Here is a 24,764-nt window from a genome sequence, read left to right as displayed (position 1 = left end):
CCTTGGGTCACTTCTTACAAAATTTAATGTTACATTTTATTCTGGTCAGTTCTTACAAAACACAATGTTACATTTTGCTCTGGTTACTTCTTACAAAACACAATATCACTATTGTGCTTGGGTCACTTCTTACAAATTTAATGTTACATTTTATTCTGGTCAGTTCTTACAAAACACAATGTTACATTTTGCTCTGGTTACTTCTTACAAAACACAATATCACTATTGTGCTTGGGACACTTCTTACAAAACAATGTTATGTTTTGCTCTGGTCACTTCTTACAAAACACAATGTTACGTTTTGCTCTGGTCATTTCTTACAAAACACAATGTTACGTTTTGCTCTGGTCACTTCTTACAAAACAATGTTATGTTTTGCTCTGGTCACTTCTTACAAAACACAATGTTACATTTTGCTCTGGTCACTTCTTACAAAACACAATTTTACATTTTGCTCTGGTCACTTCTTACAAAACACAATTTTACATTTTGCTCTGGTCACTTCTTACAAAACACAATATTACATTTTGCTCTGGTTATTTTTTACAAAACACAATATCACTATTGTGCTTGGGACACTTCTTACAAAACAATGTTACGTTTTGCTCTGGTCACTTCTTACAAAACACAATGTTACGTTTTACTCTGGTCACTTGTTACAAAACACAATGTTACGTTTTACTCTGGTCACTTCTTACAAAACACAATGTTACGTTTTACTCTGGTCACTTCTTACAAAACACAATGTTACGTTTTGCTCTGGTCACTTCTTACAAAACACAATGTTACGTTTTACTCTGGTCACTTCTTACAAAACACAATGTTACGTTTTGCTCTGGTTACTTCTTACAAAACACAATATCACTATTGTGCTTGGGACACTTCTTACAAAACAATGTTACATTTTGCTCTGGTCACTTCTTACAAAACACAATGTTACGTTTTACTCTGGTCACTTCTTACATTCTATACTATTTACAGTGTTATAGTTAAATGCACAGTTTGATTATCTGTTTTATATCTTTGTAAGCTGTTTGAACGTGTGACAAATGCCAAGTGTTTGATGCATTCCCAAAAAACAAAACCTAAGTTGTAGATCATTTTACTGGCCCACAGTGCCTTATTCATTTGTCAGGAATAGCAACATCATGATACTGCCCCTGCTATCCAAATCATAGTGAGGAAGTGTACGGACCTGCTGAAACCATGTATCCTCTGCTGTGTTTTATAAATCTACAATGCTGGCATAACATGTTCCAGCAAAATTACCAATGAAGTCTTTCTAATCAGTGTCCCATCAATGAAAAATAGACCAACAGTATGTTATCCTATCAGGTCACATCAAACCATAACAATGTCTGTTTTCTGGTCTCGGGATCCTGCTACCCAGTGTATGTTTCCTTGGGAACAGTACCAATAACTATAGTAGTAAATTTTATAGTTGACTTGAAATATTTCCATATTTATCTAAGTCACCTTCTTGGTGAAGTTTTCATCCATTTATTTCCATGCCATGTACCTTTCACAAAACTTCATAATCTGATCTTGGTCATCTTCTGAGACATGTCCACCTTGTAAGGATTGAAGTTATGTTTTCTTTAGAACCTGGAGCATGCTTTTTGAGCAATTTGATGAGTTCACATTGTTGGGCTTGGTAAGAGATGGCCTGCCATTGTATCTGAAAGGGCCTCATTTATTTGCCCGGCATGGCTCGACTCGTAATCTGTGGGTCGCGGGTTCGAATCCCCATCACACCAAGCATGCTCGCCTTTTCAGCCATATTGGCATTATAATGTGACGGTCAATCCCACTATTCGTTGTTAAAAGAGTAGCCCAAGAGTTGGCAGTGGGTGGTGATGACTAGCTGCCTTCCCTCTAGTCTTACACTGCTAAATTAAGGATGGCTTGTGCAGATAGCCCTCGTGTAGCTTTGCATGAAATTCAAAAACAAAAGAAACAAGCCTCATTTATTGTTGTAGAAGGTCTTTTCCTGTATTTACAATCAGCCACAAAGTCAATTTCATAAAACTTAGCAAAAAAAAAACAACAATCAGTATGTGTGTGAAACCAATGTGTGTGTGTGTGTGTGTGTGTTTCTTGCTCTGCTGCTGTCTCAGTGCAGGTTTTCCACAAAAAAACACTTCCACATGATATTGCAAGGTTATAAATGACATCCCAAGTAATTATTGTAAGAAGAGAAAAACATGGCTTAGAATGATCATATAGTAAGGGTGGGATTTAAATGTATCATGGTGGTGAGCGGTACTTCAAATATAAATGTTAGTGTATGACTTTTGTATCAACGTATATAATAATTACTTTCTTCTTAAGGGCGATGAGTGTTAAAGCACCATTAACATGGCCTAGTGTGGGTTCAAGTAAAGAGAATATATAATTGTTTTAGAACTTTGCCGATGAAGGCCTTCTCACAATATTAGAACCCAGAATAAACTTGTTTGATATGCTATTTGTTTTCAGTCTTTTTATAAGAAACCCATATTGGTTTCATTGATATTGAAATATTTAAAAGTATTTCTAATTTTTATGTTTCATCATACTTGCCTCTCTTAACTGGGTTAATAATTTGTAATGGACTAAAACAACCAGGGTCGAGCAAAAACATTTTATTAAACTATCTCACAACTTTTCTCAGTTGACATATTATACACCATAGAAGTTAGTTATTCATGACTGATTGATTGATATAAAGTGTTTCAACTAAAGTTTTTTTGGTGCTATAACACAGCTGAACACATGATTTGTACTCTGACTAGAAGTCCTCATTTTGATCAACGTAAATGTTGGTCAAAACACATGTAAAATAATTTAGTGATAATACATTTCATCACTTTTACTTTCTGCTATAACGAGGATAACGTAGTGAAGCTCTACAGAAATTACTTTCTTGGTTACAATTTTAAATATGAATTTTTTCTTTTCATTGTTTATAGGAAGTTTATGTGAATTAAATGATAGGTTGAACAATCACCAAGTTTTTATGTATTTTTATTTAAAGAAGGATGATGTTTTAAGCTAGCACTCTTCATCAGATCGTACAGTTTCCTTTTTTTTTGTTGTTGTTGTAAATTCTACGATCTGATGAAGAGTGCTAGCTCAAATGTCATCCTTCTTTGAATAAAAATATATAATAACTTGGCGATTATTCAACCTATTATTTTAATTTTGATATTTTTGTCGCCTATGCGGTTTTAACTATATCTTTCTTTTTAGGAAGTTTATCTGCTTTGGTATACCAGCATTCTATAACTCCTTTGGCACTTCCATGCAGACTCTTGCTTCCAGAAGCAGGTAACCAGTTTTTATTATTTATATTTATTATCAACAATGTTCTCTGTGAATGTTTTAGTTTAGACGAAAAAAATTATGCATTTTTTTCAGTAATGTTTTACTAAAGACTTCTTGGTCCTCAGAATAACTACACAGGTGTATTTTTTTTTCAAATATGAGAATCAGCAACATAAATGGGTATCTGTATCAATTTTTTTTCATTAAAATATTCAACTATTTTATACTTAGATCCTTGTAAAGAGATGGTAGATGCTGTCCCATCTGAAGAATCCAGTGATACATCGTCATTACTGGTTCAAGGTGCTGGTAAGTGCTACTTCTACTATGTATTTTTTAAGCCATGTGTGCACAAACAATGCTGAAAGACAGTGCTCTGAGTTTACAAATTAGAACTAATCATTTAATGTGAACTTAGGTAAACAAGTATGTTTTACTTTAAGGGATAATTTTCCAGTCATATCAGATATTAAAACTTTTCATTAATGAACATAACAGCTTTAGCCTTATATGATAGAAACATGAATATATTTCTGTTTTCACGGAAATCTGAAAACAGCTAATATTATCAATTTCAATAGTCTTAACATTAAGCAGATGTGAATTTGAACTTGTAAAAAATGATGTTCGTTGAAGATAGTTGATGATTTAGCTTGCAATAAACATAAAACAAGAAGAAATTTTAATTGCAGTTTCAGTAATCCACATGTAAGGCTAGAGTTAAAAACTAAAATTTATATTTGAAAATTTTTGTAGTGTAATAGATAGTATTTTTAAAGTTAAATTGAATGTTACTTAGTACATTGGCCCTAGCTTTTATGGAGATTAAAAAAATCTTATTTTTTGTGCCTAAAGTTTTGAAACATTTGTGTATACAGAACTGTGTTGAAAATGCTGTTTAAATATAGTTTGCTATTTTATTACAAAGTTTGCAAGCTCCTTTGGCCAATGATGACAAAGGAATAAATTAAACCTAACTTGTTTCGTGTGCAATTTCTAGGAAAGTTTGAAACGATAAATACAACCATCTGGACTAGTACTACAGGAACTAAAAGTACATGGACAACCAAATCTTATTATAAATGTATTGAAATTATGGCATGGAAAAAAAGACCGTTTTCCCTTAAGGTTCTGTAGCTAAATACCTCTAAGTAACATAACAGATGGCTGTAAAGAACAGTTTTTACTCCACTGTACTTTGTATAATGTATTATGTTTGATTAGTTTTATTACACCTTTTTAATTGTGCCTTGTTTTTGAGAAGTATAAAATTAGTTGTGTTTTTTGCCAGAGATCTTGAGAAATTGTTTAGATGATATTGCCAATTCTAGAGGGCTAAATAAAGAAAATATAAACTTGAAAATCTTGTGTTACTCTTCAAATGCCTTTACTGTTCTGTTTCTGGTTTTGTAAAATTTTATTGTTTAAATCGTGACATGGTAAGTTTGTGTACGGTGTGCTGAACTAGTATTGTCATACGTTACTTAATGATGCACTAAACTGGAATGAATCACAAAGCATGATCTAATTTATCTGATCTTAATACATTATTTGATTCCTATCCCAAACTAAGCATGTGAATAAAACTTAAAAAAATGAATGGTGTGTAGCTTATGTTGTTAATCTCAATTTTGAAAGCTTGAATTTCAGTTCAGTTTTATGCATGAGGAAAATTTGTTAGTGTAATACAAGATACGGTAGGAATGGAAATTGAATTTTACTTGAGGATTTCTTTTAGCTAGCTTTTTTTGTTGTTACTTCTTTGTAAGTTAAAAATTTTATATTTCAGCTTGCAATGTGCTATACCTCAGCACAGTAGACATGGAGTCATTGACTGGCCCGCAAGCCATTCGAAAAGCCATTACAGAAACATTAGCAGCAAAGCCTGCACCCACCCCGACTGTCGTACACTTCAAAGTTTCCACTCAGGGAATAACCCTTACTGATAGCAACAGAAAGTACGTATTTTGTACTTTAAATTAAATGTTTGAAATCTCAGTTGAGCATTGTAAAGTTTTGTTTCTATTTTTAACAAAAGATATGTAAATTCGTACCAGTTAAATAAATTATCAGGGTTTTTTACTGTCTTCTTTTGCTAAATTATTATGAGCATTTAAAAACCTTTTATTGGTCAACTCCTGCTCCTTGCCTTATTTAATTGTCCTAGCCAAACCAAGAATTGACTTTATCTACAAATGGTTTCCATATCATAGTAAATCTCTTTTATTTTTTCTTTATCCATTCAATTGAGATATATTTGTGTTTCTTTATAAACTAATGTGTTGATGGTTTCTTAATATTATTTTGGTGTATTGTATTTGATTATACAGATTTTCAGTTTGAATAGACTGGTTAATTACTAGATATACCAAAAATCTCTCCAAAAAAAGTATAAGATGTTTTATAGTATATCATGAAAACTCAGAAAATATTCAATATATTCCCAAAATATCAAAATTATTTTTTAATAAAAATGTCCATTTACATAAAATCCTACTTAGGTATAGAAGGCCCGTAATTAATTCTAATGGTTGCAAACTGTAGGTTTAAATAAACATAGCATGAAGACCGTCGATGATTTTGGAAAGTTATAATGTGGAAGAAATATTTGAACATATTATTGATTCATTAAATGATTGCTATTAGATGTTAATCAACCAAATCATGTCTTAAGTATAAGTTGAAATACCATAAACTCACTCATTAACAATTTTCACTCTTTGTCAAAATTAGCTTGATTAATTTTTTAAACCATTCAAACTGAAAATAACTATTTTTGATCTTAGGTTGTTCTTCAGAAGACATTATCCAGTGAACAATATAAGTCATTGTGGGGCTGACCCAGAAGATCGCCACTGGGAACAAAAGAATAAAGAAGGACAAACTGTAAATTCCAGGTAACAATAATATATGTGAATCTTGAGTCTAATATCATTGATACAGATGTTCATTTGTCCGAAAAATAATTTATAATAATAACCCTGATTTAAATACACCATGTTATGTAAAACATAAATGCAGGAAATTAAACTGTAAACTTCTGTATTTGGATATGTTTAATGGTTGAGTACACTTTTAAAAAACGGATGAAATAAGTTTTGAGTCAGTATATAAATATACGATGAATTGTCTAATTTCGGTTTAAACTTGTATACTCTTAATAATATGCTAATATATGTAATTTTTTAAATTTTAAGTGATTAGGAATCATTCCAGATATAAAAAGTTACATATATTAATGTATTATTAAAAGTTTATAAATTTAAACCACAATTATATTTTAACATGTTCACTGCTGAGGATGCACATGTGGACATTTAACATTTGCTCGTTTGTGCTCACAATGCACATGTGCATCATAAATAAAAAAAAATGTAAAGATCACAAGTTTTAGATTTGTTGTTACTTCTGCTGTTTAAATTGAAAACACAAATGATATTGCACTGAAAATTCTTATCAGCACAAGCCATAGATGATGTCGCTCGTTTGTGCTCACAATGCACATGTGCATCATAAATAAAAAAATGTAAAGATCACAAGTTTTAGATTTGTTGTTACTTCTGCTGTTTAAATTGAAAACACAAATGATATTGCACTGAAAATTCTTATCAGCACAAGCCATAGATGATGTCGAGCATTGCAGCAATTAACATCTTAATGGTAATTTAACTTCAGATAGCAACTATGATAATAAAACATAATCACAATAAGTATTACCAACTTGTTATAAGCTTAAAACAAAGTTTCTTTGTATGTGTTGTTAGGGCAACTACGTGGTTTTAGAAATAGGCTTACTACGATTAGTTATATAGATGGAACCAGGTTACTGCATATTTATGTATAAAAACATATAATCTAAAAATAGTTGTATTTTCTATTTCAAAGTAATTTAACAAGTCTTGACATATATTTTCAAAAAGAAGAAAAAATAAAAAAACTTATTACAATTGAAATGACACATCAGTAATTAACTATTCCTGATCTTTCAGCCGATGTTTTGGTTTTGTGGCTAAAAAGCCAGCCAGTAAGACAGACAACCAGTGCCATGTTTTTGCTGAACTGGAACCAGAACAACCTGCATCAGCCATTGTCAACTTTGTGACTAAAGTAATGTTGTCAGCTACACAGCAGACAAAATCCAGCATGATTTAGGGTTCAGAAGGAATGTTAAAAGGCAGCTTCAGAGGGTTAACTTTGAACTACACTTATATTGTACAGGGCACTGCTTTTTGAAACATGTTTTGACTGTGGTCGGTATACTGACTCCTTCTCATTTGAAGGTTAGCCAGCTAGCTGTAAGTTTAAATAAGTCAAGTGTGGTCAATTCTCTGCCAAAACTGCAATATGACAGTTTTGACGATGGGTCAGAATTGGATCTGATTAATGTTGAAAACAATAATATCTCATAATAATTACTAAGTCTACTTCTTAATAACCCTAACTGTTAGTTTGAACTTCATCACAGTTAGATGTTACCTGACTTTTAGCTAGTTATTAAAGCTGACCTAGTTGTGTGATACGCAGATTCATACGTAGCTATAGCTCAAACCTTTTTGGGTAATTCATACTGTTAAGTATCGTAATTCATTTTTTAATGCTTTGGCTTTTGCTTCATCATAGCTAGCTGTGACCTCTGCCTTTTAGTCATGGAAGATCTAGTTGTGTGAATCCTTCTGAAATTACAGATATTGTCACTGGTTTGAAGTGTATGAATACAAAAAGTTGACTAAAAGTGTTTTTGATTCGTGAACTGATTTGAGGGAGCTGTTGAATATCTAAAGGTATAAAAAGAAGTTCTAGCATATACCTATAAAATAAACACTGCGAACAGTTTATTTTGCTAACATAAAATAGTATATTAAAATAAAAAGAGGGGATATCTTGGAAAGTAAAGTGTATCAGAGAATATTTACATGTTAACTCACAATATTTGACACATATGCTTTTGATGTGAGACTAATATCAGTTTTTCCCTGCTTCTTTGTGTACCTGAGTTAAAACAAATACAGTAACTGACTGTATAGAATGTTATAGTAAGTTTATTTTATTTTTTGCAGTGTTGTAAATATCGTCTTCCAGTGATTCCGAAGCACTTTCAAATTGGTTAATTGCTTATTTTTGTTCTGAATCTTTAATTTTGGGTATCTGAAAGTCTACATGCTTAGCATTATTTCTTATAAAGTGTGGTGTAAAAATGTTTTCAATATTGAGTTTGCTTTGTGAATCACCATGAGGCATTACAAGAGCTTCCGGTACAGGGTACCCAAAGTGAACAACAAATTTATTGTTTAATATTATTTACTCTTCTTGTATTATACAGTTGTATTACTTGAATTGTTGGCTTTAATAGTGCAGCTCTACAAGAACAGTTAAGAGCATTTCTGGAGTATCTATATAAGAATATGAATAACCACAAGAATACAATATGCTTCTGTTAGTTACATTTGACCGACAAAACTAATGCAGTCGGGTGCTGAAAGCTTGGTAATATCAGAAATTTAAATGATCGTTGTTAAGTTGAAGTTTTATGTAATCAAGTCAATTAATCCAATTATTGTCTATGTACTAAAAATGTTATGGTATATCTAGTTTAAAAAATTAACAACCAAAATTGATGTGTTAAAATATTGTGTGCACAATTCTTTTTTATGTGTTAGAAGATATCTAACTTTTAACTGATATGTACATTATAACACTTTATCTTGTTTTCAGTTGCTAAGTTTTTCGTTCATTCACATCAAGCTTAAAAGTATGTGTAACTAATCTTAAAGTGTTAAACTGTATTTAGTGATCTGTATGTATAATACCTATAATTGTTTTCTACGTTATCTAAACTATTCTCATAATATGTTTTTAGATTTTTTTCACATAGTCGTAATGTCTTTTGAAGCTTAATGAACCGAAAGGATTGTTATGATAATAAATTCAGTTGCAATTATTATGGAAAATAAAACTCTTGACATTTTTTGCTAAGAACAATCATTAGATATTTATCTGCTATTTTGTTCTTAATGACTTGTAATATTCATAATGCATTTTTTCTTTGTACAAAATTTCAAGATATTTATTTTAGGAAATTCCTTTTTTCTTCTTGTTGTTATTATTATTATTATTAAAATCTTTATTCACTTGAAAGATGGTATTCAAAGGATACAAAAGTCTAAATAATTACCCTTTGCAAATAAAATATTTCCTTAAGAATTCACATAGTGTAAACAAAAAAAATACACCTCCCATCCTTCTCCCCAGAAAGGATCACTGAAGTTTCCTTTCTACTTATAAAGCCTTATCATTTAGCCATATGACACATTGAAATGTGTCACAAAACTGTATTTACATGATTATGTTACAAATGTTTCTGATCTAAAATTGAATTAGTTTACTTCAAACACTGTAACTTTTGATTAGAATCAAATAATTGTGATATAAGGCTAACAAGCTAACTGGTGAAAGAGCGTTGGTAACTGAATGAAATTTTTGAAAGTTATTTTCATACATAACAAAGTATGTGTCTAGTATATGCTATCATGTAAGAAGATGATAAAAAAATATTATAATCTCGAGAGACAACCCTTAAACTGTAAATGATCATTTTAAAGATATTAAACAAATATCGGTTTAAGTTGAACATTTGTTATCAATATCTATAATCATTGAAACTGATTAAAAGAAGTTGGATCTTTTGTTTATCAATCAAATCTAATATTTCAAAATGATTTCTATCTTAAATATGTATAGACTTTCCAAGTCCATGTGCTTCTGTTATATAAATTATACCTAACTGGAAAATTAACAATGATTAATTCAACAGCTACTGAAGTTTATTTTTGTGCAAATCACTGTAGATATTGCTTGACAGCCATGTTGTTTTGTAACCACCTTTCTGTGTTCAAAGCAATGTTGATTACTGCTTGAGAGACCAAAACAACATATTATGCAAGTAACTTTTTTCACCTTATAACAGAAACTGGGATTTTGTAAAAAGCAGAATAATACGTAATGTTTTTTTAATGATTTAAACATTGGTATCTCTTTCTGTTTACAATAAAAATTAGTTTTATGAAAAATTACTTAAATTTTAATAGTACCTAATTTTCGTAAACGATACCACCTATTTTTTGTGTGCGAGTCAAGGGATAATCATGACAGTTGTCTTTTTTTTTGGTATATTTGGGAAAATATGGGCAATTTTGGTGTTATGTAATAACTACATTATGCATTGATTTAAAAAGTTGCTTGAATGGTGAGGCCATAATCTCGTGCCAAGAAGCTATGTAGTGTGTATAGATTTTGTTGCTTATTAATAAATTATGAAAAAAGTATTACTACTATTTTTATTATTCTATTTCTTTACTCTCTCCTCATATCAAGACATTACAACCACAAAAGAACTTTTGAAACTCAACCGTGTTCCAGCTACTTCTATGAAAAAGATAATATTAAGAGTCATGTACATATTACAAACATGTGCCTGGGAACATGTTGGCTATGCATAAAAACTTTTTTAAGAAATATATTTTTTTTGCTTTAGAATAAACATAAGATAAGAAACCACATCTTTTGCTTACTTCTTTATGAATTGCGTTAAATCATTTGACTGAAATTTGCTTTAGTGCAATCTTAAAACATTTATAGAGATCACTCAGCTTCAAAATTATAGATTTTTATTAAAAATCATTTATAGTTTTTCCAATCAGATAATTGAAACTCAAAAATATAATTAAAAAGAACAGATAAAGAGCTAAAATTACTAAAAGCATCTTTTAAAGTTCTTGTAAAATACTTTTTGAATCTAATATATTTTTTTTTACATATCGAGAAAAGAGTAACATTGAAAATGAAATTGAGAAAACACATTTTTGGAAATATTATGTAAACTATTATAAAATCAGAGTGGTAGTAATTTGAAAAATGTTTGGATAAGAAGCTTATCTCTAAGTAGAGCCGAGCATGACCCCAGTACTTGGTATTCTGGACTGTAGGTCCACCATTCTTGTCCAATTACCACAAAAAAAATGCTCTCTACACTTTCAGACTATGGGTGTGTTATAAGAGTGATAATCAGTCAAACAAGAGTTAGTGGTGGGTGCTGTTGACTAGTTGCCTTCCCTTTAGTCTATCAGTTAAAAGTAGGGATGGCTAGTGCAGATAGTCCTTGAGTAACTTGAGAAAACAACCAAACTTCCTGAATAGCTGGCTAAGACTATTATTAATGTACCTCGATTGTACATCTGTGGTACAGAATACAATTTCTAAATGTATACATCATTGAAAGGCTCTATGTGATCTCATCATTCAGAATGTCACACCAAAATATACTTGGACTTGGAGATTAACAAATATTAATAGATTTGTTACATTTGTATAAAATGGTTTTACATTTAGTAATTCAAAATGTTTTATTCTGAATGAAATGTGATTCTTGGTTATTCAAAAAAATTCCAGCTTTAGTATGGTTGAAAAAAACTGGTGGTGCAAGAAAAAGAAGAAAACACGTTAAAATTACTACTAATAAAAATGCTGACTGATATTATCCAAAATACTTAAGTTAAAACAAAACTGTACTGCTCAAACTTTCAATAATATGTACAATTCATTTGTGAATTTATCTGATGAAATAAACGAAAACCACATTGTGATATTGGTATTTCTAATAGATGGGGCCCGGCATGGCCAGGTGGTTATGGTGCTCAACTCTCAATCTGAGGGTCACAGGTTCGAATCCCCGTCAAACCAAACATGCTCGCCCTTTCAGCCGTGTGGGGCATTATAATGTGACGGTCAATCCCACTATTCGTTGGTAAAAGAGTAGCCCAAGAGTTGGCAGTGGGTGGCGATGACTAGCTGCCTTCCCTCTAGTCTTACACTGCTAAATTATGGACGGCTAGCGCAGATAGCCCTCTTGTAGCTTTGCGCAAAATTCAAAACAAACCAATGTAATAGATGCTACTATTTTCTCTTAAATATAGAGTTGATAATATTTTATATTATGTACTTCTTGCAATGATACTCTGCTCCATAATATAAATTGAATTATTTTCTATACAGTAAAACAGCCTTACATGTTTTTTATATATACATTAAGTATTTTTATTATTAGTGTGATTGGTTTATCACTAAAAGATATTAACCAAAGAGTACTGTGAATATTTTAATTATACCTGCAAGATAATAGCCACATTGACCAAAGGGTTATATTCACTTAGATCCAGCCAGGTGGTTAGGACACTTGACTAGCAATCTGAGGGTCGCGGGTTCAAATCCCTATCCCACCAAACATGCTCGCCCTATCAACCATGGAGGCATTATAATGTGACAGTCAATCCTACTATTCATTGGTAAAAGAGTTGGCAGTGGGTGGTGATGACTAGCTGCCTTCCCTCTAGTCTTTCACTGCTAAATTAGGGAAGCTAGCGCTGATGGCTCTCGTGTAGCTTTGCATGAAATAAAAAATAAACCAAATCACTTAGATCCATCAACAAGTGATCATAATTTATTATATATATTTATAATCTCTCTCTCAAGTAACATATAAAACAGTGGCAGAGATACAAATTATTGGTATCTAACAAGACTGGAAGAAACTGAAATTGATCCTAACTTGTCTCTATAGCCAGGATAAAGGTACTTTACATGTAGTAACTCAAGTGATTTCCCTACATAATCTTCAATTGGAATTGTCAGCACTGTATTTACACAAAGGTCCAGGTCAGAGATCCATAGGGCTCAAATATAGCACATCCTAATTTTTAATTTCTTATCAGAAAATAGGTAGCCAGACAGCAGCACCTACAACTAACACAGTTATGAAAAATGAAGTTTGAAATGTAAAAGAAGAAAACACACACACACCATAAAAAGAGAAGTGGAGTAAAAAAGTACGTATATATATATATATATATATTGTTGTTGTGTTTCACAAAATAGAGCTGTTACTTTGATATAACACAACTTTCTTCGTATATGATGTTTCTTTATAGTCCAGCACTAGCACTGTATACTCGCCAGGAATGATTTCAAAATATGAAAGCTATACTGACAAACAATAATATATCAATGTTACATCGAGCCTATACTTATGTGCGAATGCAAAACGTTGACAATAACAAAGGAAGTTGAGAGTAAACTTGAAGCAGTTAAAATGTGGTTACTAAGAAGAGTGCTTTGACTAGCCTGGACTAAGAAGAAAAGTTAGAACAAGTATTGATACAAGCCAACACACAACATCATCAAGAAAGTAAGAAAGAAACAAACTTGAATTCATAGGCCACTTAATGAGGAAATAAAAAAATTGAGCATAATAGTTTGGTTTGTTCTGAATTTCACGCAAAGCTACACTGCGTTAGCCATCCTTAATTGAGGAGTGATAGACAACAGAGAAGGCAGTTAGCCAACGCCACCTACTGCCACCTCTTGGGCTATTCTTTTACCAATAGGGAGATTGACTGTCACATTATAACATCCACATGGCTGAAAGGGCGAACACGTTTGGTGAGATGGAGATTCGAATCCACTGATTGCGTGTCAAGCTCCCTAACCACCAGGCCTTAAGCACAATGTAACAACTGACAAAAATAAATATACTTGACAGACTCGTGAAAGGGATAAGAGCCGTGAAAAATAACACAGAATTGATGATTAGCACCAGAGACAGAGATAAATGAACGTCATAATTGTAAATTCTTGCACACAGACACGACACTGGAGAAGAACTAGTTTTATATAATAATGCTAAACTTATTTAACATCCCAAAATATATTTCATCTTTAATTCTTCAAACTTGTTATTATAGCTTTTAACGCTTTATTTTTTTTTCTATGTATACATGATTAATAGCGTGTAACATGAGCCCTTTACCAAGAAAAAAACAAACAAACAATAATGCACTTTATTGAAATATAACTTCTGACCATTCAGTATTGCGACTAGGCATTGAGAAATATGTAAATACCGTACTTACTAGATGTTGTGTAAATGTGTGTGCATGTGATAAGCCAAGGTGGCTCGGGAGTAAGGTAATTTTCTTATCATACTCCCGGGCCCCATAGCAATGGTGTGGCATCATGAAAATTGATTATATATATATATATATAGCATCTAGACCACTACTCTGTCTGGTGTATAAGGCCAAACCACTTGATTCTTTGCTTCTCAATGTATTCACTGATTGGGGTTGTTCTGACTTTTACATTTCTTATCTTGTCTTTTCTAGTTATGTTAGCAGCTTTCCCTGAGCATCTCATCTCGCATGCTTTTCCATGCTTCATTTTTATTAAGAGTCCAGGTTGACATTTGGTAACATATGGTTGGTATAAAAATGGTGTTTATTAGTTTGCACTTTTTGTCTCCATCAGGATATTTGGGTGTTTCAGGAGAGGTTTTAACATATAGTTTACATAGTTTGCTTTTTGTATTTATGTTTCAAATTCACTATCTATTCTTCTGTGAATGTACTTCCCAGGTATTTGATTTCATTGACATGCTGAAACCTAGTGTTATTAATATTGACGTTTAACTGATGTGGTGTTCTACTTAATAACATTGTTTCTATTTCTCCTGTGCTGATTTTCATGTTGTACCTTTGGCAGCTACTGTTGAGGCTACTTGTGTAGTTTTGTAGCTCTTTTTAACTTGGATGTATTAAACTTTGGTCATCAACAAGAAATAATTCGTTTAGGGCTTCTTGATTTGGATTTGCTTCTTTAGTGAGCTGGTCCATATAAATGATGAATAGAAGAGGAATAAGACACAGCCTTCACTCACCCAAGATGATACTTGGAACTAGTTAGTAAAACCGTTTGTGATTCTCACAGCACTTTTACTGTCTGAATACATTGATCTTGTACAAGAGCTGGCCTTATACCCCATAATCTTCAAATACTTTCCACAATTTATTTTTGTTGACATGATTGAATGCTTTTTCTTAATTTATAAGGACAATTTTCAACTTTCGTTTGTGTTCAGTGACCTTCTCATTGAGTTGCCTTAGTGCAAATATTGCATCAGTGCAACCTCTGACTTTCCTTAAACTAAACTTAAGAATGGTTCAGTCTTGTATCTTGTCCATTGTTATTGGATTTTCTCATACATATTACCCACATGACTAAGAAGGAAAATGCTTCTATAAGGGCTACAATCTTTCTTATTACCTTTCTTTTTCCCAAATTGATACCACCATAGCTCTTTGCCAGTGTTCTGGAACTTTTTCTCTTTTATTAAATACTCCTATTAACCAATTTACTCTTATATCTTCACATACTTTTATTGTTTCTGATGTTATTCCATCAATCCCCACAGCTTTGTTCATTGGACTGGTCTTTATTGCTCGTCTTACTCCCTGCTCTATTATTGGTGGCTCATTGTGTTCTTTGCATTTGGGATTGAACAGAATTGATGTGTTCACTATCACTTTCACTGAAAGGGCGAGCATGTTTGGTGGGATGCGGATTCGAACCCGCGACCCTCAGATTGTGAGTCGAGCGCCTTAACCACCTGGCCATGCCGGGCACCTTGAGATATATCAGGCAGTTAATTGCTTGGAATGGGTGGACTCGGGATCTATCTGTACCACACCTGATCCTGAACTTGGTGTGAATGACCACCTGAGACCATCATAAGTGAGCTGCATCACTGATTTTACCTTTAAGAAGAATTGGGTGATTTACCAGATTGGGTTTAATACTAGAAAGAGGAACAGCACCAAGAGACTGGCTGCCTATGCAGATGATTGGCTCCTTCTACCCAGTAAGGTCTACCTAGCAATGGTCTCGATAGACCAAGAGGACATCCTCAAAGATCAATTTATTGAGGGACTGTCCAATTAACTCATGAGGCAGCACTTGGGAATAAGGGACATCATTATTCTCACAGAGGCCATGCCTATGTTTGTCATAATATTTTTAAGTCATGACAGCAAATAGATTGCTAGAGAGAAGAAACTTGTGGCAGTGGCTGCTAACAATACTGATGACAAAGGTGAAAAACAATTGTTTCTATCACAGTGGTCCAAACCCACCATTCAAAGGGATGCCAACCAGCCACTTCCAAAATCTGGCAATGTGAGACAACCACACTAACCTCTAGTGAATGGGGAAAGCTGCACAAGTCCTCTCATGGAGTACATACCACCACCATACCTGTTCTCGAATATTTTCCACAGCAGACATGACCTATTCTTTCATCTGAACTTCATTTGAGATGGAAAGAGTGACGTACCTACTTTGTCTGAGGACAAATGTAGCACTGGTAGAGGAACTGCTCATATTCTTCTGCACTGCTAAGATGGCAAGGCCACCAAATCCAGACAATAGCACAACAACTCACAATATCCCCATTTTGCTGAGGAGCAAAGTGGACAGAGATGCTGGTACCACCCAATGATTGAAGTTTATTGGTGCAAAGCAACAGGGCTATCTGTGCACCATGCACAGATCAACAGTTTGGGGATGACCAATGACAAGCATTTAATACTGTGACAAATACCCTGGAAAGTAAAGGAGCCCAAGTTGGGGGACCACAGTGGCCAGCCTACACCAAAGAGTATAGTGGTCAGCCCAGCTCTGTAGACATTGAAAAGTGGGAACTATAGCATATTTTGCAATCTTCCAAGCCCTTCAAATGAAGCTACAGCTATGGCCATTGAGCATGGATTTCATTTAAGGAAATGGCAATAGACTAGATGTCAGTGGAGAGGCACATCTCTGTCTCAGACTTGGAGATATTTTCCACAGCACAAAAGTTGTTGTTTCTTTTCTTTGGTCCAAAATATGCATTCTTGGGCTGGACATACTATGATGTTCGTCAGTCAGTTTTGCATGTGCAATGGATAACCTGATGTTCCAAAGGAAAGCCATCTAATGGCACCCAGATTTAGCTCGGAAACAGTGGACCACAAGTGTGAATGTTGTGAAGGGAATTATAGTTCTTCCATGTGCACAAGTAGTCCCCTGTAATCTATTTCAACAAGGTCTGATGCTTGGGAACCATGTAATATGGTTTTAGAAATCATGCAAGAGATAACTTGGGCAGAGACCTGCCCGACAAAGTATAAAATTGCAATGTTTCTTTGCATCTAATTGGACACAGGTATGGTGAGTGAAGTGGAAGTAAACAATGCTAGTGGAATTATTAGGGTCATATTTAGTATGTCATAACCAAAATGAAATACAGAGCTACCAATACACCTGAGGATGGTGGATGACATTTATGCTAACAATCTAAACCCAGTGTAGTTAGAGTAACTCAGTGACTGGTTAGGTGAATATATAAATGTTCTTCTAGGACCAGATGGCCTCCTAGGCCAAACAATGGTAACTTGACACCATATAGACATAAGTGGCACATGTCCAATACAGCAACCACTGCACTGAGTTCCTCGGAGCTCTAGGAAAGTAATTAGTGCTAAAATACAGTAGATGCTGTAGGAAGGCGTCATACTTTAGATACTTTTGCAACTACTTACATAATTGGAAGTTCACCATGGCACATTGGAAAATAATGTTGCAACAACACGACTTTGTCATAGTTTATTGCCTGAGTCTGCAACACATAAATGCAGATTGACTATCTTGTCACTCAATGAGACCCTGCCCATTTCTGGAATGTCCTGATTCAGAATACTGTGTCCAAGTTAAAACCACCACTACATCAGCCATTGCTGCAAAATAGCTAAAATAGATGGTTTCACTGAAGAATGGATTCCAAAACTGATGTTTCCAGAGCTGAATGATAATCATTTGAAGAATCCTGACTTAGTGTTGCCACTCTTTGAAGTCAAACATGGACAAGTCCACCTAGCACTAGTGGAGGAGTGCACATAACTTATGGTACTTATGTGGACAATTATGAATGCAAAAAGGTGTGATGTACCATTTATGCTACCCTGAGAGGTGGATTGCACTGGCAGTGCTGCAACTAATGGTTCCCAGAACTCTGTAACAAGAAATACTTTACCAAGACTGGAAGGCATTAAGGTGTGACATGCATTTGTGGTAGTATCCAATAGCAGTTATGATCATAATTAGTCAAGATGTATGGCTCTGGTGCAAATGTTGTATGGTGTGTGTCACCCAAAAGGAAAACTGGCCAATATAGGGTAAACTCTAACAGAGAACTGCTGGTTCTCCTCTATAAAGGATAGGATTAAACATCATCACTCCACTCGTGGAGACTCCAAGGTGCCATCACTACATACTCATTAGCATCAATTACTTCATGAAGTGTGTCAAAATGCATTCTTTGCCTGACATATTATCATAGATGGTTGCAGACATGCTAGATAAGAACCAGATAGCATGTTCACAACATCAGAGGAGATCATCATGGACCAGATGACTAAATTCAACAGCCAACTATTCAACGATATATATCAGGTGTTAGGTGGGGTGAATACATCTTCACTTTATCACCTTCAATATGATGGTCTGGCAGAATGTGCAATGCAAACTACCAAGTAGTTGCAAACTTTGTTGAACCTGATGGAACTGACTGGAACAAGCACTTGTCATATGTTATGATGGCATATAAAGTAAAAGAACAGGTATCAGTGGACTGTTCACTGAATTTACTCATATTCATTTGGAGATATCACTCCCTATGAACATTAAATATGGTCCTCTACCACAAGAAAAATTCTTCCAGTGCTCTCAAGAGTATGTAGAGTGTCTATATATAGGATTGACAATGGCTGATGTACTCAAGTTTGCATGACAGCAACCCAGGAAAGTAGCACAGCAACAGAAGAATTATTATGATCAGATGGTTAAGAGACAGACATTCAAACATGGGACTTGGATGGACTGGTCTATATTTGGTACTTCAGTAAGTTGGTCCCTTAATGTATGAGATAAAGCAGACATGAGGCATGCAAAAGAGTGTGGATCACATTGATAAGCTGTGCCCATACATCATAGATGAATCCTTGGTACACTGGCTCGACCAGGAGACCAACAAGTAAGAGGACGAAAGGGATGATACCTCGAGTCATCATGACCTGTCTTACAGTGAAAAAGAAGAAGACACTTATCTGGCAGTCTTTGAGGAGCCGAGTGAGAATCTGGAATTGGAAGTTGCTGCTTGTCCCAACCAGTGGTCAAAATGTCAGCACTGGCCTTCCAGTTGGTATGGATAGGACTGATATATCGATCTTCACAGTCAGATAGTTGTAAGATTGCTGATTGAAAACGTGTAACAACCTTTGCTTTCAGAGCCCCAAGTAGTATTGCAAAATACCATGTATATGGTACTCTGTATGGTTACTGCTCGGTCTTAAAAGCTAAAATGGTCAGGTATTTGGAAAGTTACCTAACGAATCAAGGAGTGTGTTACGTATCTACGTCACAGATTCTCTTTTCAATTTCACCTTTGATGAAGAAGAAAAGAAATATGTAACATATATATATATATATGTTACAGATTTTTTTGGTCTAGTAAAAATTTAAGGCTTCATAAAAAGTGAAAATTGTAAGGGGCGTAACACAACACAATCTCACGTTTGTATTCTGAGAACAAATTGTCGCGTGGTATCGTCAGTCAAATAGTATAAATACAAGTTTTCTTCAAACTAAAGTGAATGAGCGCAGGGCAAAACAAAACATACCAACCAAGCTGAATCAAGGTAAAGTAAGTAAAGGTACGAAGCCTCGGCCCTGCAGTCCTTAGTTCAACAAATAGACACACTGTTTTTATGTTGAAGTTCATAATAAAGAATATTCATTTCGTTTGTTGTACTTTGTTCAGTCTCTTTGTTTCATTTAACACCATCTAAATTAGTAATCATTTAAGTATTACTCCGTGATTCCATATCTTGAACGAATCTTCTATTCAGAGGAATAAAAGACATCTCAAAACACCATACACACAATTTATTTTTAAATAATGAATTTGATATAATGTGAAAATATAAACATGTAGGACTATGTATTCCTTAAAAATAACAATTGAGCGAAAACCTATAAATCATATTAATGAATACTGTTACAAGTACGAAAGATGTATATAACACAACACTGCTTTGAAAGAGTCACGTTATAAATATATAAGTACCAAAGATGTCTATTAACACAAAATTGTTTTGAAAGAGTCACTTGTAACTATTAAATTAATATTTTTAATAACTAACTATATAAATTAATTGTAGCTGTGTAAGTTATTTTAATTTTAATGAACATTTCTGACATAAAGCTATTTATTTTGTGTGTAGATAATTGCATATCAATTTTATTTCTAAGGTACGTCACGATATCATGTGGTTATCCTGAAAGTCGTTGAAAAAGTAGTTCTAAAAAGTATTAATATTTTAATATTAAATTAATAAGTTAATCCTGTTGATTTGAAATTTATCGTTGTATTTTGCTGTTAAATCTCACATGCTTAAGGTACCCTCATTACATGCAAATTTGTGCCTCGACGAAATAATCTTTAGGGGCGGATAAGGGAATTCCCGAAAGGTAGTGAAGAGGCTTATTTCGAGGGTGTAAAACAAAAGTGGAAAAAATTAGGCTTAACGGTAGAATTCTTTCATGTATATGTTATAAGTTATATTTAAAACTAGGTCCTATACTATTACTAATACAAAAGTAAAATAGGTAAGAGTAATTTTATAATTATATTTATTAAAAGTCAGGATTTCATGATTGCCATATCACTTGTGTTTTGTAGTTGAGCGCTGTTGGTAAAAGATTAACAGTAACACTACATAAAAAGTGAGTTGTTAAAGGCCCAATGCAACAAAATCTTTGAAAGTGGAATTTGGAAGTAGAGACTAAGAAAGTTAATGCGTGTCTAAAATCTTACGTGAACTAGTCTAGAACTTGGTTTAGATTCTAGTTTAACTAGGTAGTCATTACTCACATAAGTGAGTCATAAGTGGTAGAGCAGTAACGTAATACTAATAAGTCGAATTGAGTATTAAGTTTGTATTAATTACTAACTAATACTAGTATTAGATAAACAGCATTGTTTATTTATAACAGAAGAGGACACAGATAAACGTTTCAGAATTCTACAGATTTCATCTTCAATATCTAAAGCAAAATAAAAGAATTACATCATTCCCAAGTAATTAAGTAAAATACATTGCTAAAATAACGATAATTTAATAAAACTAAAATATATATACATGGTAACATAATTATATATATACACACACAAGGGGGAATTGGACTTGTTTTGGAAAAAGAAACAAATTCTATGTGTAAACATAGAAATGACAAAGCAGCTCAAATAAGTACCCAGTACTAGTACTGCCTTAAAAAATAAATTATGGTACTGAATACCATTGAGTACTGGCAGAATTTCACCCATTTAAACAAAGCTTAACTTTAAAAAACAAATGTGTAATTAATCGATACTGTCTCCAAGTTTATTTCATATTAGTTTTTAAATCAATATCTCACATACAGGGTTTTTTTCCATACTAAAGACCTTCACCCACTTTCACTTTTATCCTAGCTTGTATATCTTTACATGTGTGGAAACTGTAATGCTTCCTATATTGACAAAACCAAATGCTATCTACTAGTTAGATTCAATGAACATATGGGAATTTCCATGAAAAAAAAAAGGCTGAGTAACCCCTGTGTTTCCTCTGTATGATAACATAGTGAAGAAACAGGGCATGAACCTAACTTATTAAATTTCAATATCCTTTCTATGTGTGTAATAACATTTAATGTTATGTGTATTGATTTTTTTTTACACCTTCATTTCATACAAAATATAGAGGTTGGCTTCCTAAAGACACAGATTGTATGGTGTACAAAGCATTGAGTATGTACATGTTACAGTCATCTAATGTTCATCTATTATTGGTTGACATTTGTAAGAAAGCAAAGGGCTAATGATGACATTGTTCAGTGCTGCCCTCTATATACAAAAATGTGGTTAAAAGTAAATTATTTTGTTAATAAATAATGTACTTGATTTAGATTTGTTTCATAATACAATTAAGTTGTCAGCAACAACTTACATGATACAAAGTAACTTCATTAATAACTAGAGGGGCACTCAGTAGAGCACATTCCTCTGCCAAGTAGTGTTGATCATATTCGGCCATCACAAAATAGGAAATGTGTCCATATGTCCGTCCTTATCAATGGACACAGACCATTTTTGGCAGGACAATGAGGAATAATGTTCTACATATGTCGACAAAGTTTCATCCAAATCAAATCATTATAGAGCAAACATAGTTTAAAAAAAATCGGTCCCCATATAGGGATTTTTTAAATTTTCATGACCTTGCTGTGACCTTAACCCTCCAAAAATTAATCATGTCTAAGCTGGGTCATAGTCCAAATGTATACCAACTTTCATCCAAATACATTTAGCCATTTTTGAGAAATCTTGCTGACAAAAACAACCTCTGTCACCTTTCGTGGTGGAGGTAAAAAAGTGCAAGTTACAATGTCATCAGTTTGTGTAGGGAACCTTGATTCTCCTAGAGTTGTTTAGGTTTGTGCAAAGCAGTGGACTGTTTTTACTGGCTGGCAGCTAACTACTTGTTACTGACTAGGCATTTACACACATATAGCTGGTGTTAAGTCATACTGAGTCTGTGCAACAAGGGCACCTGGCTTACAAATTTATAGATCATTAGACATTTAAGAAATTCATTTTTTTTTATCTTTTTCGTGCATAACATGTGGTACAACTTATTTGCACGTGAAAACAGTATTTCTATATGCTAGACATTTTTTATCAGTTGCCATGGTGATCTGGTAACCCTATTTTTGGAGTTCTGTTCAAGGGAAGAAAGAGTTTATTTTTATAGGCGATGTGATGTAATAATTATGGGAGCTTTAACTTTACACACATTGATTAGGATTTTATATAGTCAGCGAGCCAATCAAGGATGGATGTTTTTTGAGATATTAACAACTCGTGAGGATATGGTTATGAGAGTTGGAGTAGAGGGAGCAATTAAGGAAGTGTATATTACATAATTAGATTTTATAATGTTGAAATAAAAATATATTTTAGTTAAAATATTAGTTCCCAACTTTCAGAAAGTAAATTTTGAGGCCACCAGATAAGTTTTATTATTAATGTATTGGAACAACTAATTAAAATGTTAGGTGAGACAGGTTTGGGAAATTTTTAGAAATGATCTTAATTTGAGATAGTTAGGTTCATAAAAAGGGGAAGAGGATAACAGAGAAAATTAAACACGGTTGACGTACTAAGGACATAAAGGAGAAAATTAGGGTTAATATCTGAAGTGTACAAATTTTAGATTAACTTATTTAACTTTAGTTGGAAGATTTACAGAGCTGTAAGATTTGGCTAGAGATTTGGTTGAAAAGGAAATTAAGAAATCCTAAAGGGTTTATGAAAAACAGCTAAATTATAATGTTAAAACTAACAGCAAGGATTTTTTTAGGTGTATAAAGTTAAGCAAAACTTTAGAATGAGAATTGGGTTCTTACAGGTTGCTGATGGTAATGTTTTTTGTTGTTTTTTTGTTATTTTTGAAAGCTGTGAGATGGAGTTTCTAAATGTTTTCTTCTGTTTTTGCAAGAGAAGCATGATAAACTGTGATTGGTTAAAAATCAATATTGAAGTTAGAAGTTTCAAATTGGCTCTGTTTTGTTCAAAACTGTTTTGATTTTCTTTCTGTGAGACTATGAATGCTATGTTATTAGCAGAAAAATTTGGGAAGCTTACGGACTCTAATATTGGTCAAAGCATGCTGAACTCAACCCAAAATGAAAATTTACTTAATATTTAAACAAAAAAATGTATAAAACAGACCTTGACAAAAATTTCAGATCTAGGATCCAGCCCAAAAACTCGGGAACCAGGTGTGCCTAACCTAACTTTGCTACTGTTTGTACTGGGAAATTTATATTTATTTACTGTCACAGCAATAAGTGCATGCTAATGATGACATGTTGTCAACAACTACTTGATAGTATTGCCTGAACTAACTGCCTTTGGTCCCATCTGAGTCTAAACATGCACACTGATTGGTTGAATGGAGAAAAATAAGAAAAACAAAATGGCACAAAACTAGTAACGTGTTGTGAAACCACAGCACTTCATTCCCGAAAGAACATGAAGTAGTGCTGGATTCGCCATTAAAATCCTAGAAACAAAGTTAAATTTAGGACTCAAAGAATGCAAAAATAGTTCTGGACTTTCAAGAGTCCAGAACTGTTCCAGATTCAAGTTCTATTTAGCACAGCCCCATGCATGAATAAAATGGGAGAAAATACTAGGCGGCACAATGAAATATTTAGTCGCCATGGTGTCCAGGATTTGTCGAGTCCTGGTATAAAATAAGATAAAACTTTTTATTGATTTGTCTTAATATTAATGAAAAAATCAAGTTCATATATAATTTCTAAAACAATAGGTTGATCCTTTATTGAATAGAATTATACTGTTATGTATCTGCTTGCTTGTTAATTTCCGGTTTAAATACTTTCCGAGGAACTTCGGCGATATGAGTCCTTTC

At 33.3% G+C, this 24,764-nt stretch overlaps 2 protein-coding genes across 4 annotated transcripts in view; both read left to right on the top strand.

Annotated features, from left to right (window-relative positions):
• LOC106467211 (tensin-like) overlaps window positions 1-10,628 on the top strand; it is a 60,170-nt gene extending 49,542 nt beyond the window's left edge. The window contains exons 25-29 of the mRNA XM_022395347.1: window positions 3,232-3,309; window positions 3,538-3,615; window positions 5,096-5,264; window positions 6,093-6,203; window positions 7,296-10,628. Coding sequence (XP_022251055.1) covers window positions 3,232-3,309; window positions 3,538-3,615; window positions 5,096-5,264; window positions 6,093-6,203; window positions 7,296-7,458 — 599 coding nt within the window. The 3' untranslated portion in view covers window positions 7,459-10,628. The remainder of the gene's footprint in view (window positions 1-3,231; window positions 3,310-3,537; window positions 3,616-5,095; window positions 5,265-6,092; window positions 6,204-7,295) is intronic.
• Window positions 10,629-20,651: 10,023 nt separating this feature from the next.
• LOC106467212 (ras-related protein Rab-5C-like) overlaps window positions 20,652-24,764 on the top strand; it is a 13,672-nt gene continuing 9,559 nt past the window's right edge. Inside the window, exon 1 of one of the 3 annotated variants that reach the window (XM_013927538.2) lies at window positions 20,652-20,754. The gene's annotated coding sequence lies outside the window, so the exon portion shown is untranslated. The other 2 variants (XM_013927537.2, XM_022395346.1) reach the window with 2 other exon arrangements.

Source organism: Limulus polyphemus, unplaced genomic scaffold (assembly GCF_000517525.1).
Source record: "Limulus polyphemus unplaced genomic scaffold, Limulus_polyphemus-2.1.2 Scaffold2529, whole genome shotgun sequence".
Lineage (NCBI taxonomy): Eukaryota > Metazoa > Arthropoda > Merostomata > Xiphosura > Limulidae > Limulus > Limulus polyphemus.
This window is presented reverse-complemented; position numbering and strand designations above follow the sequence as displayed.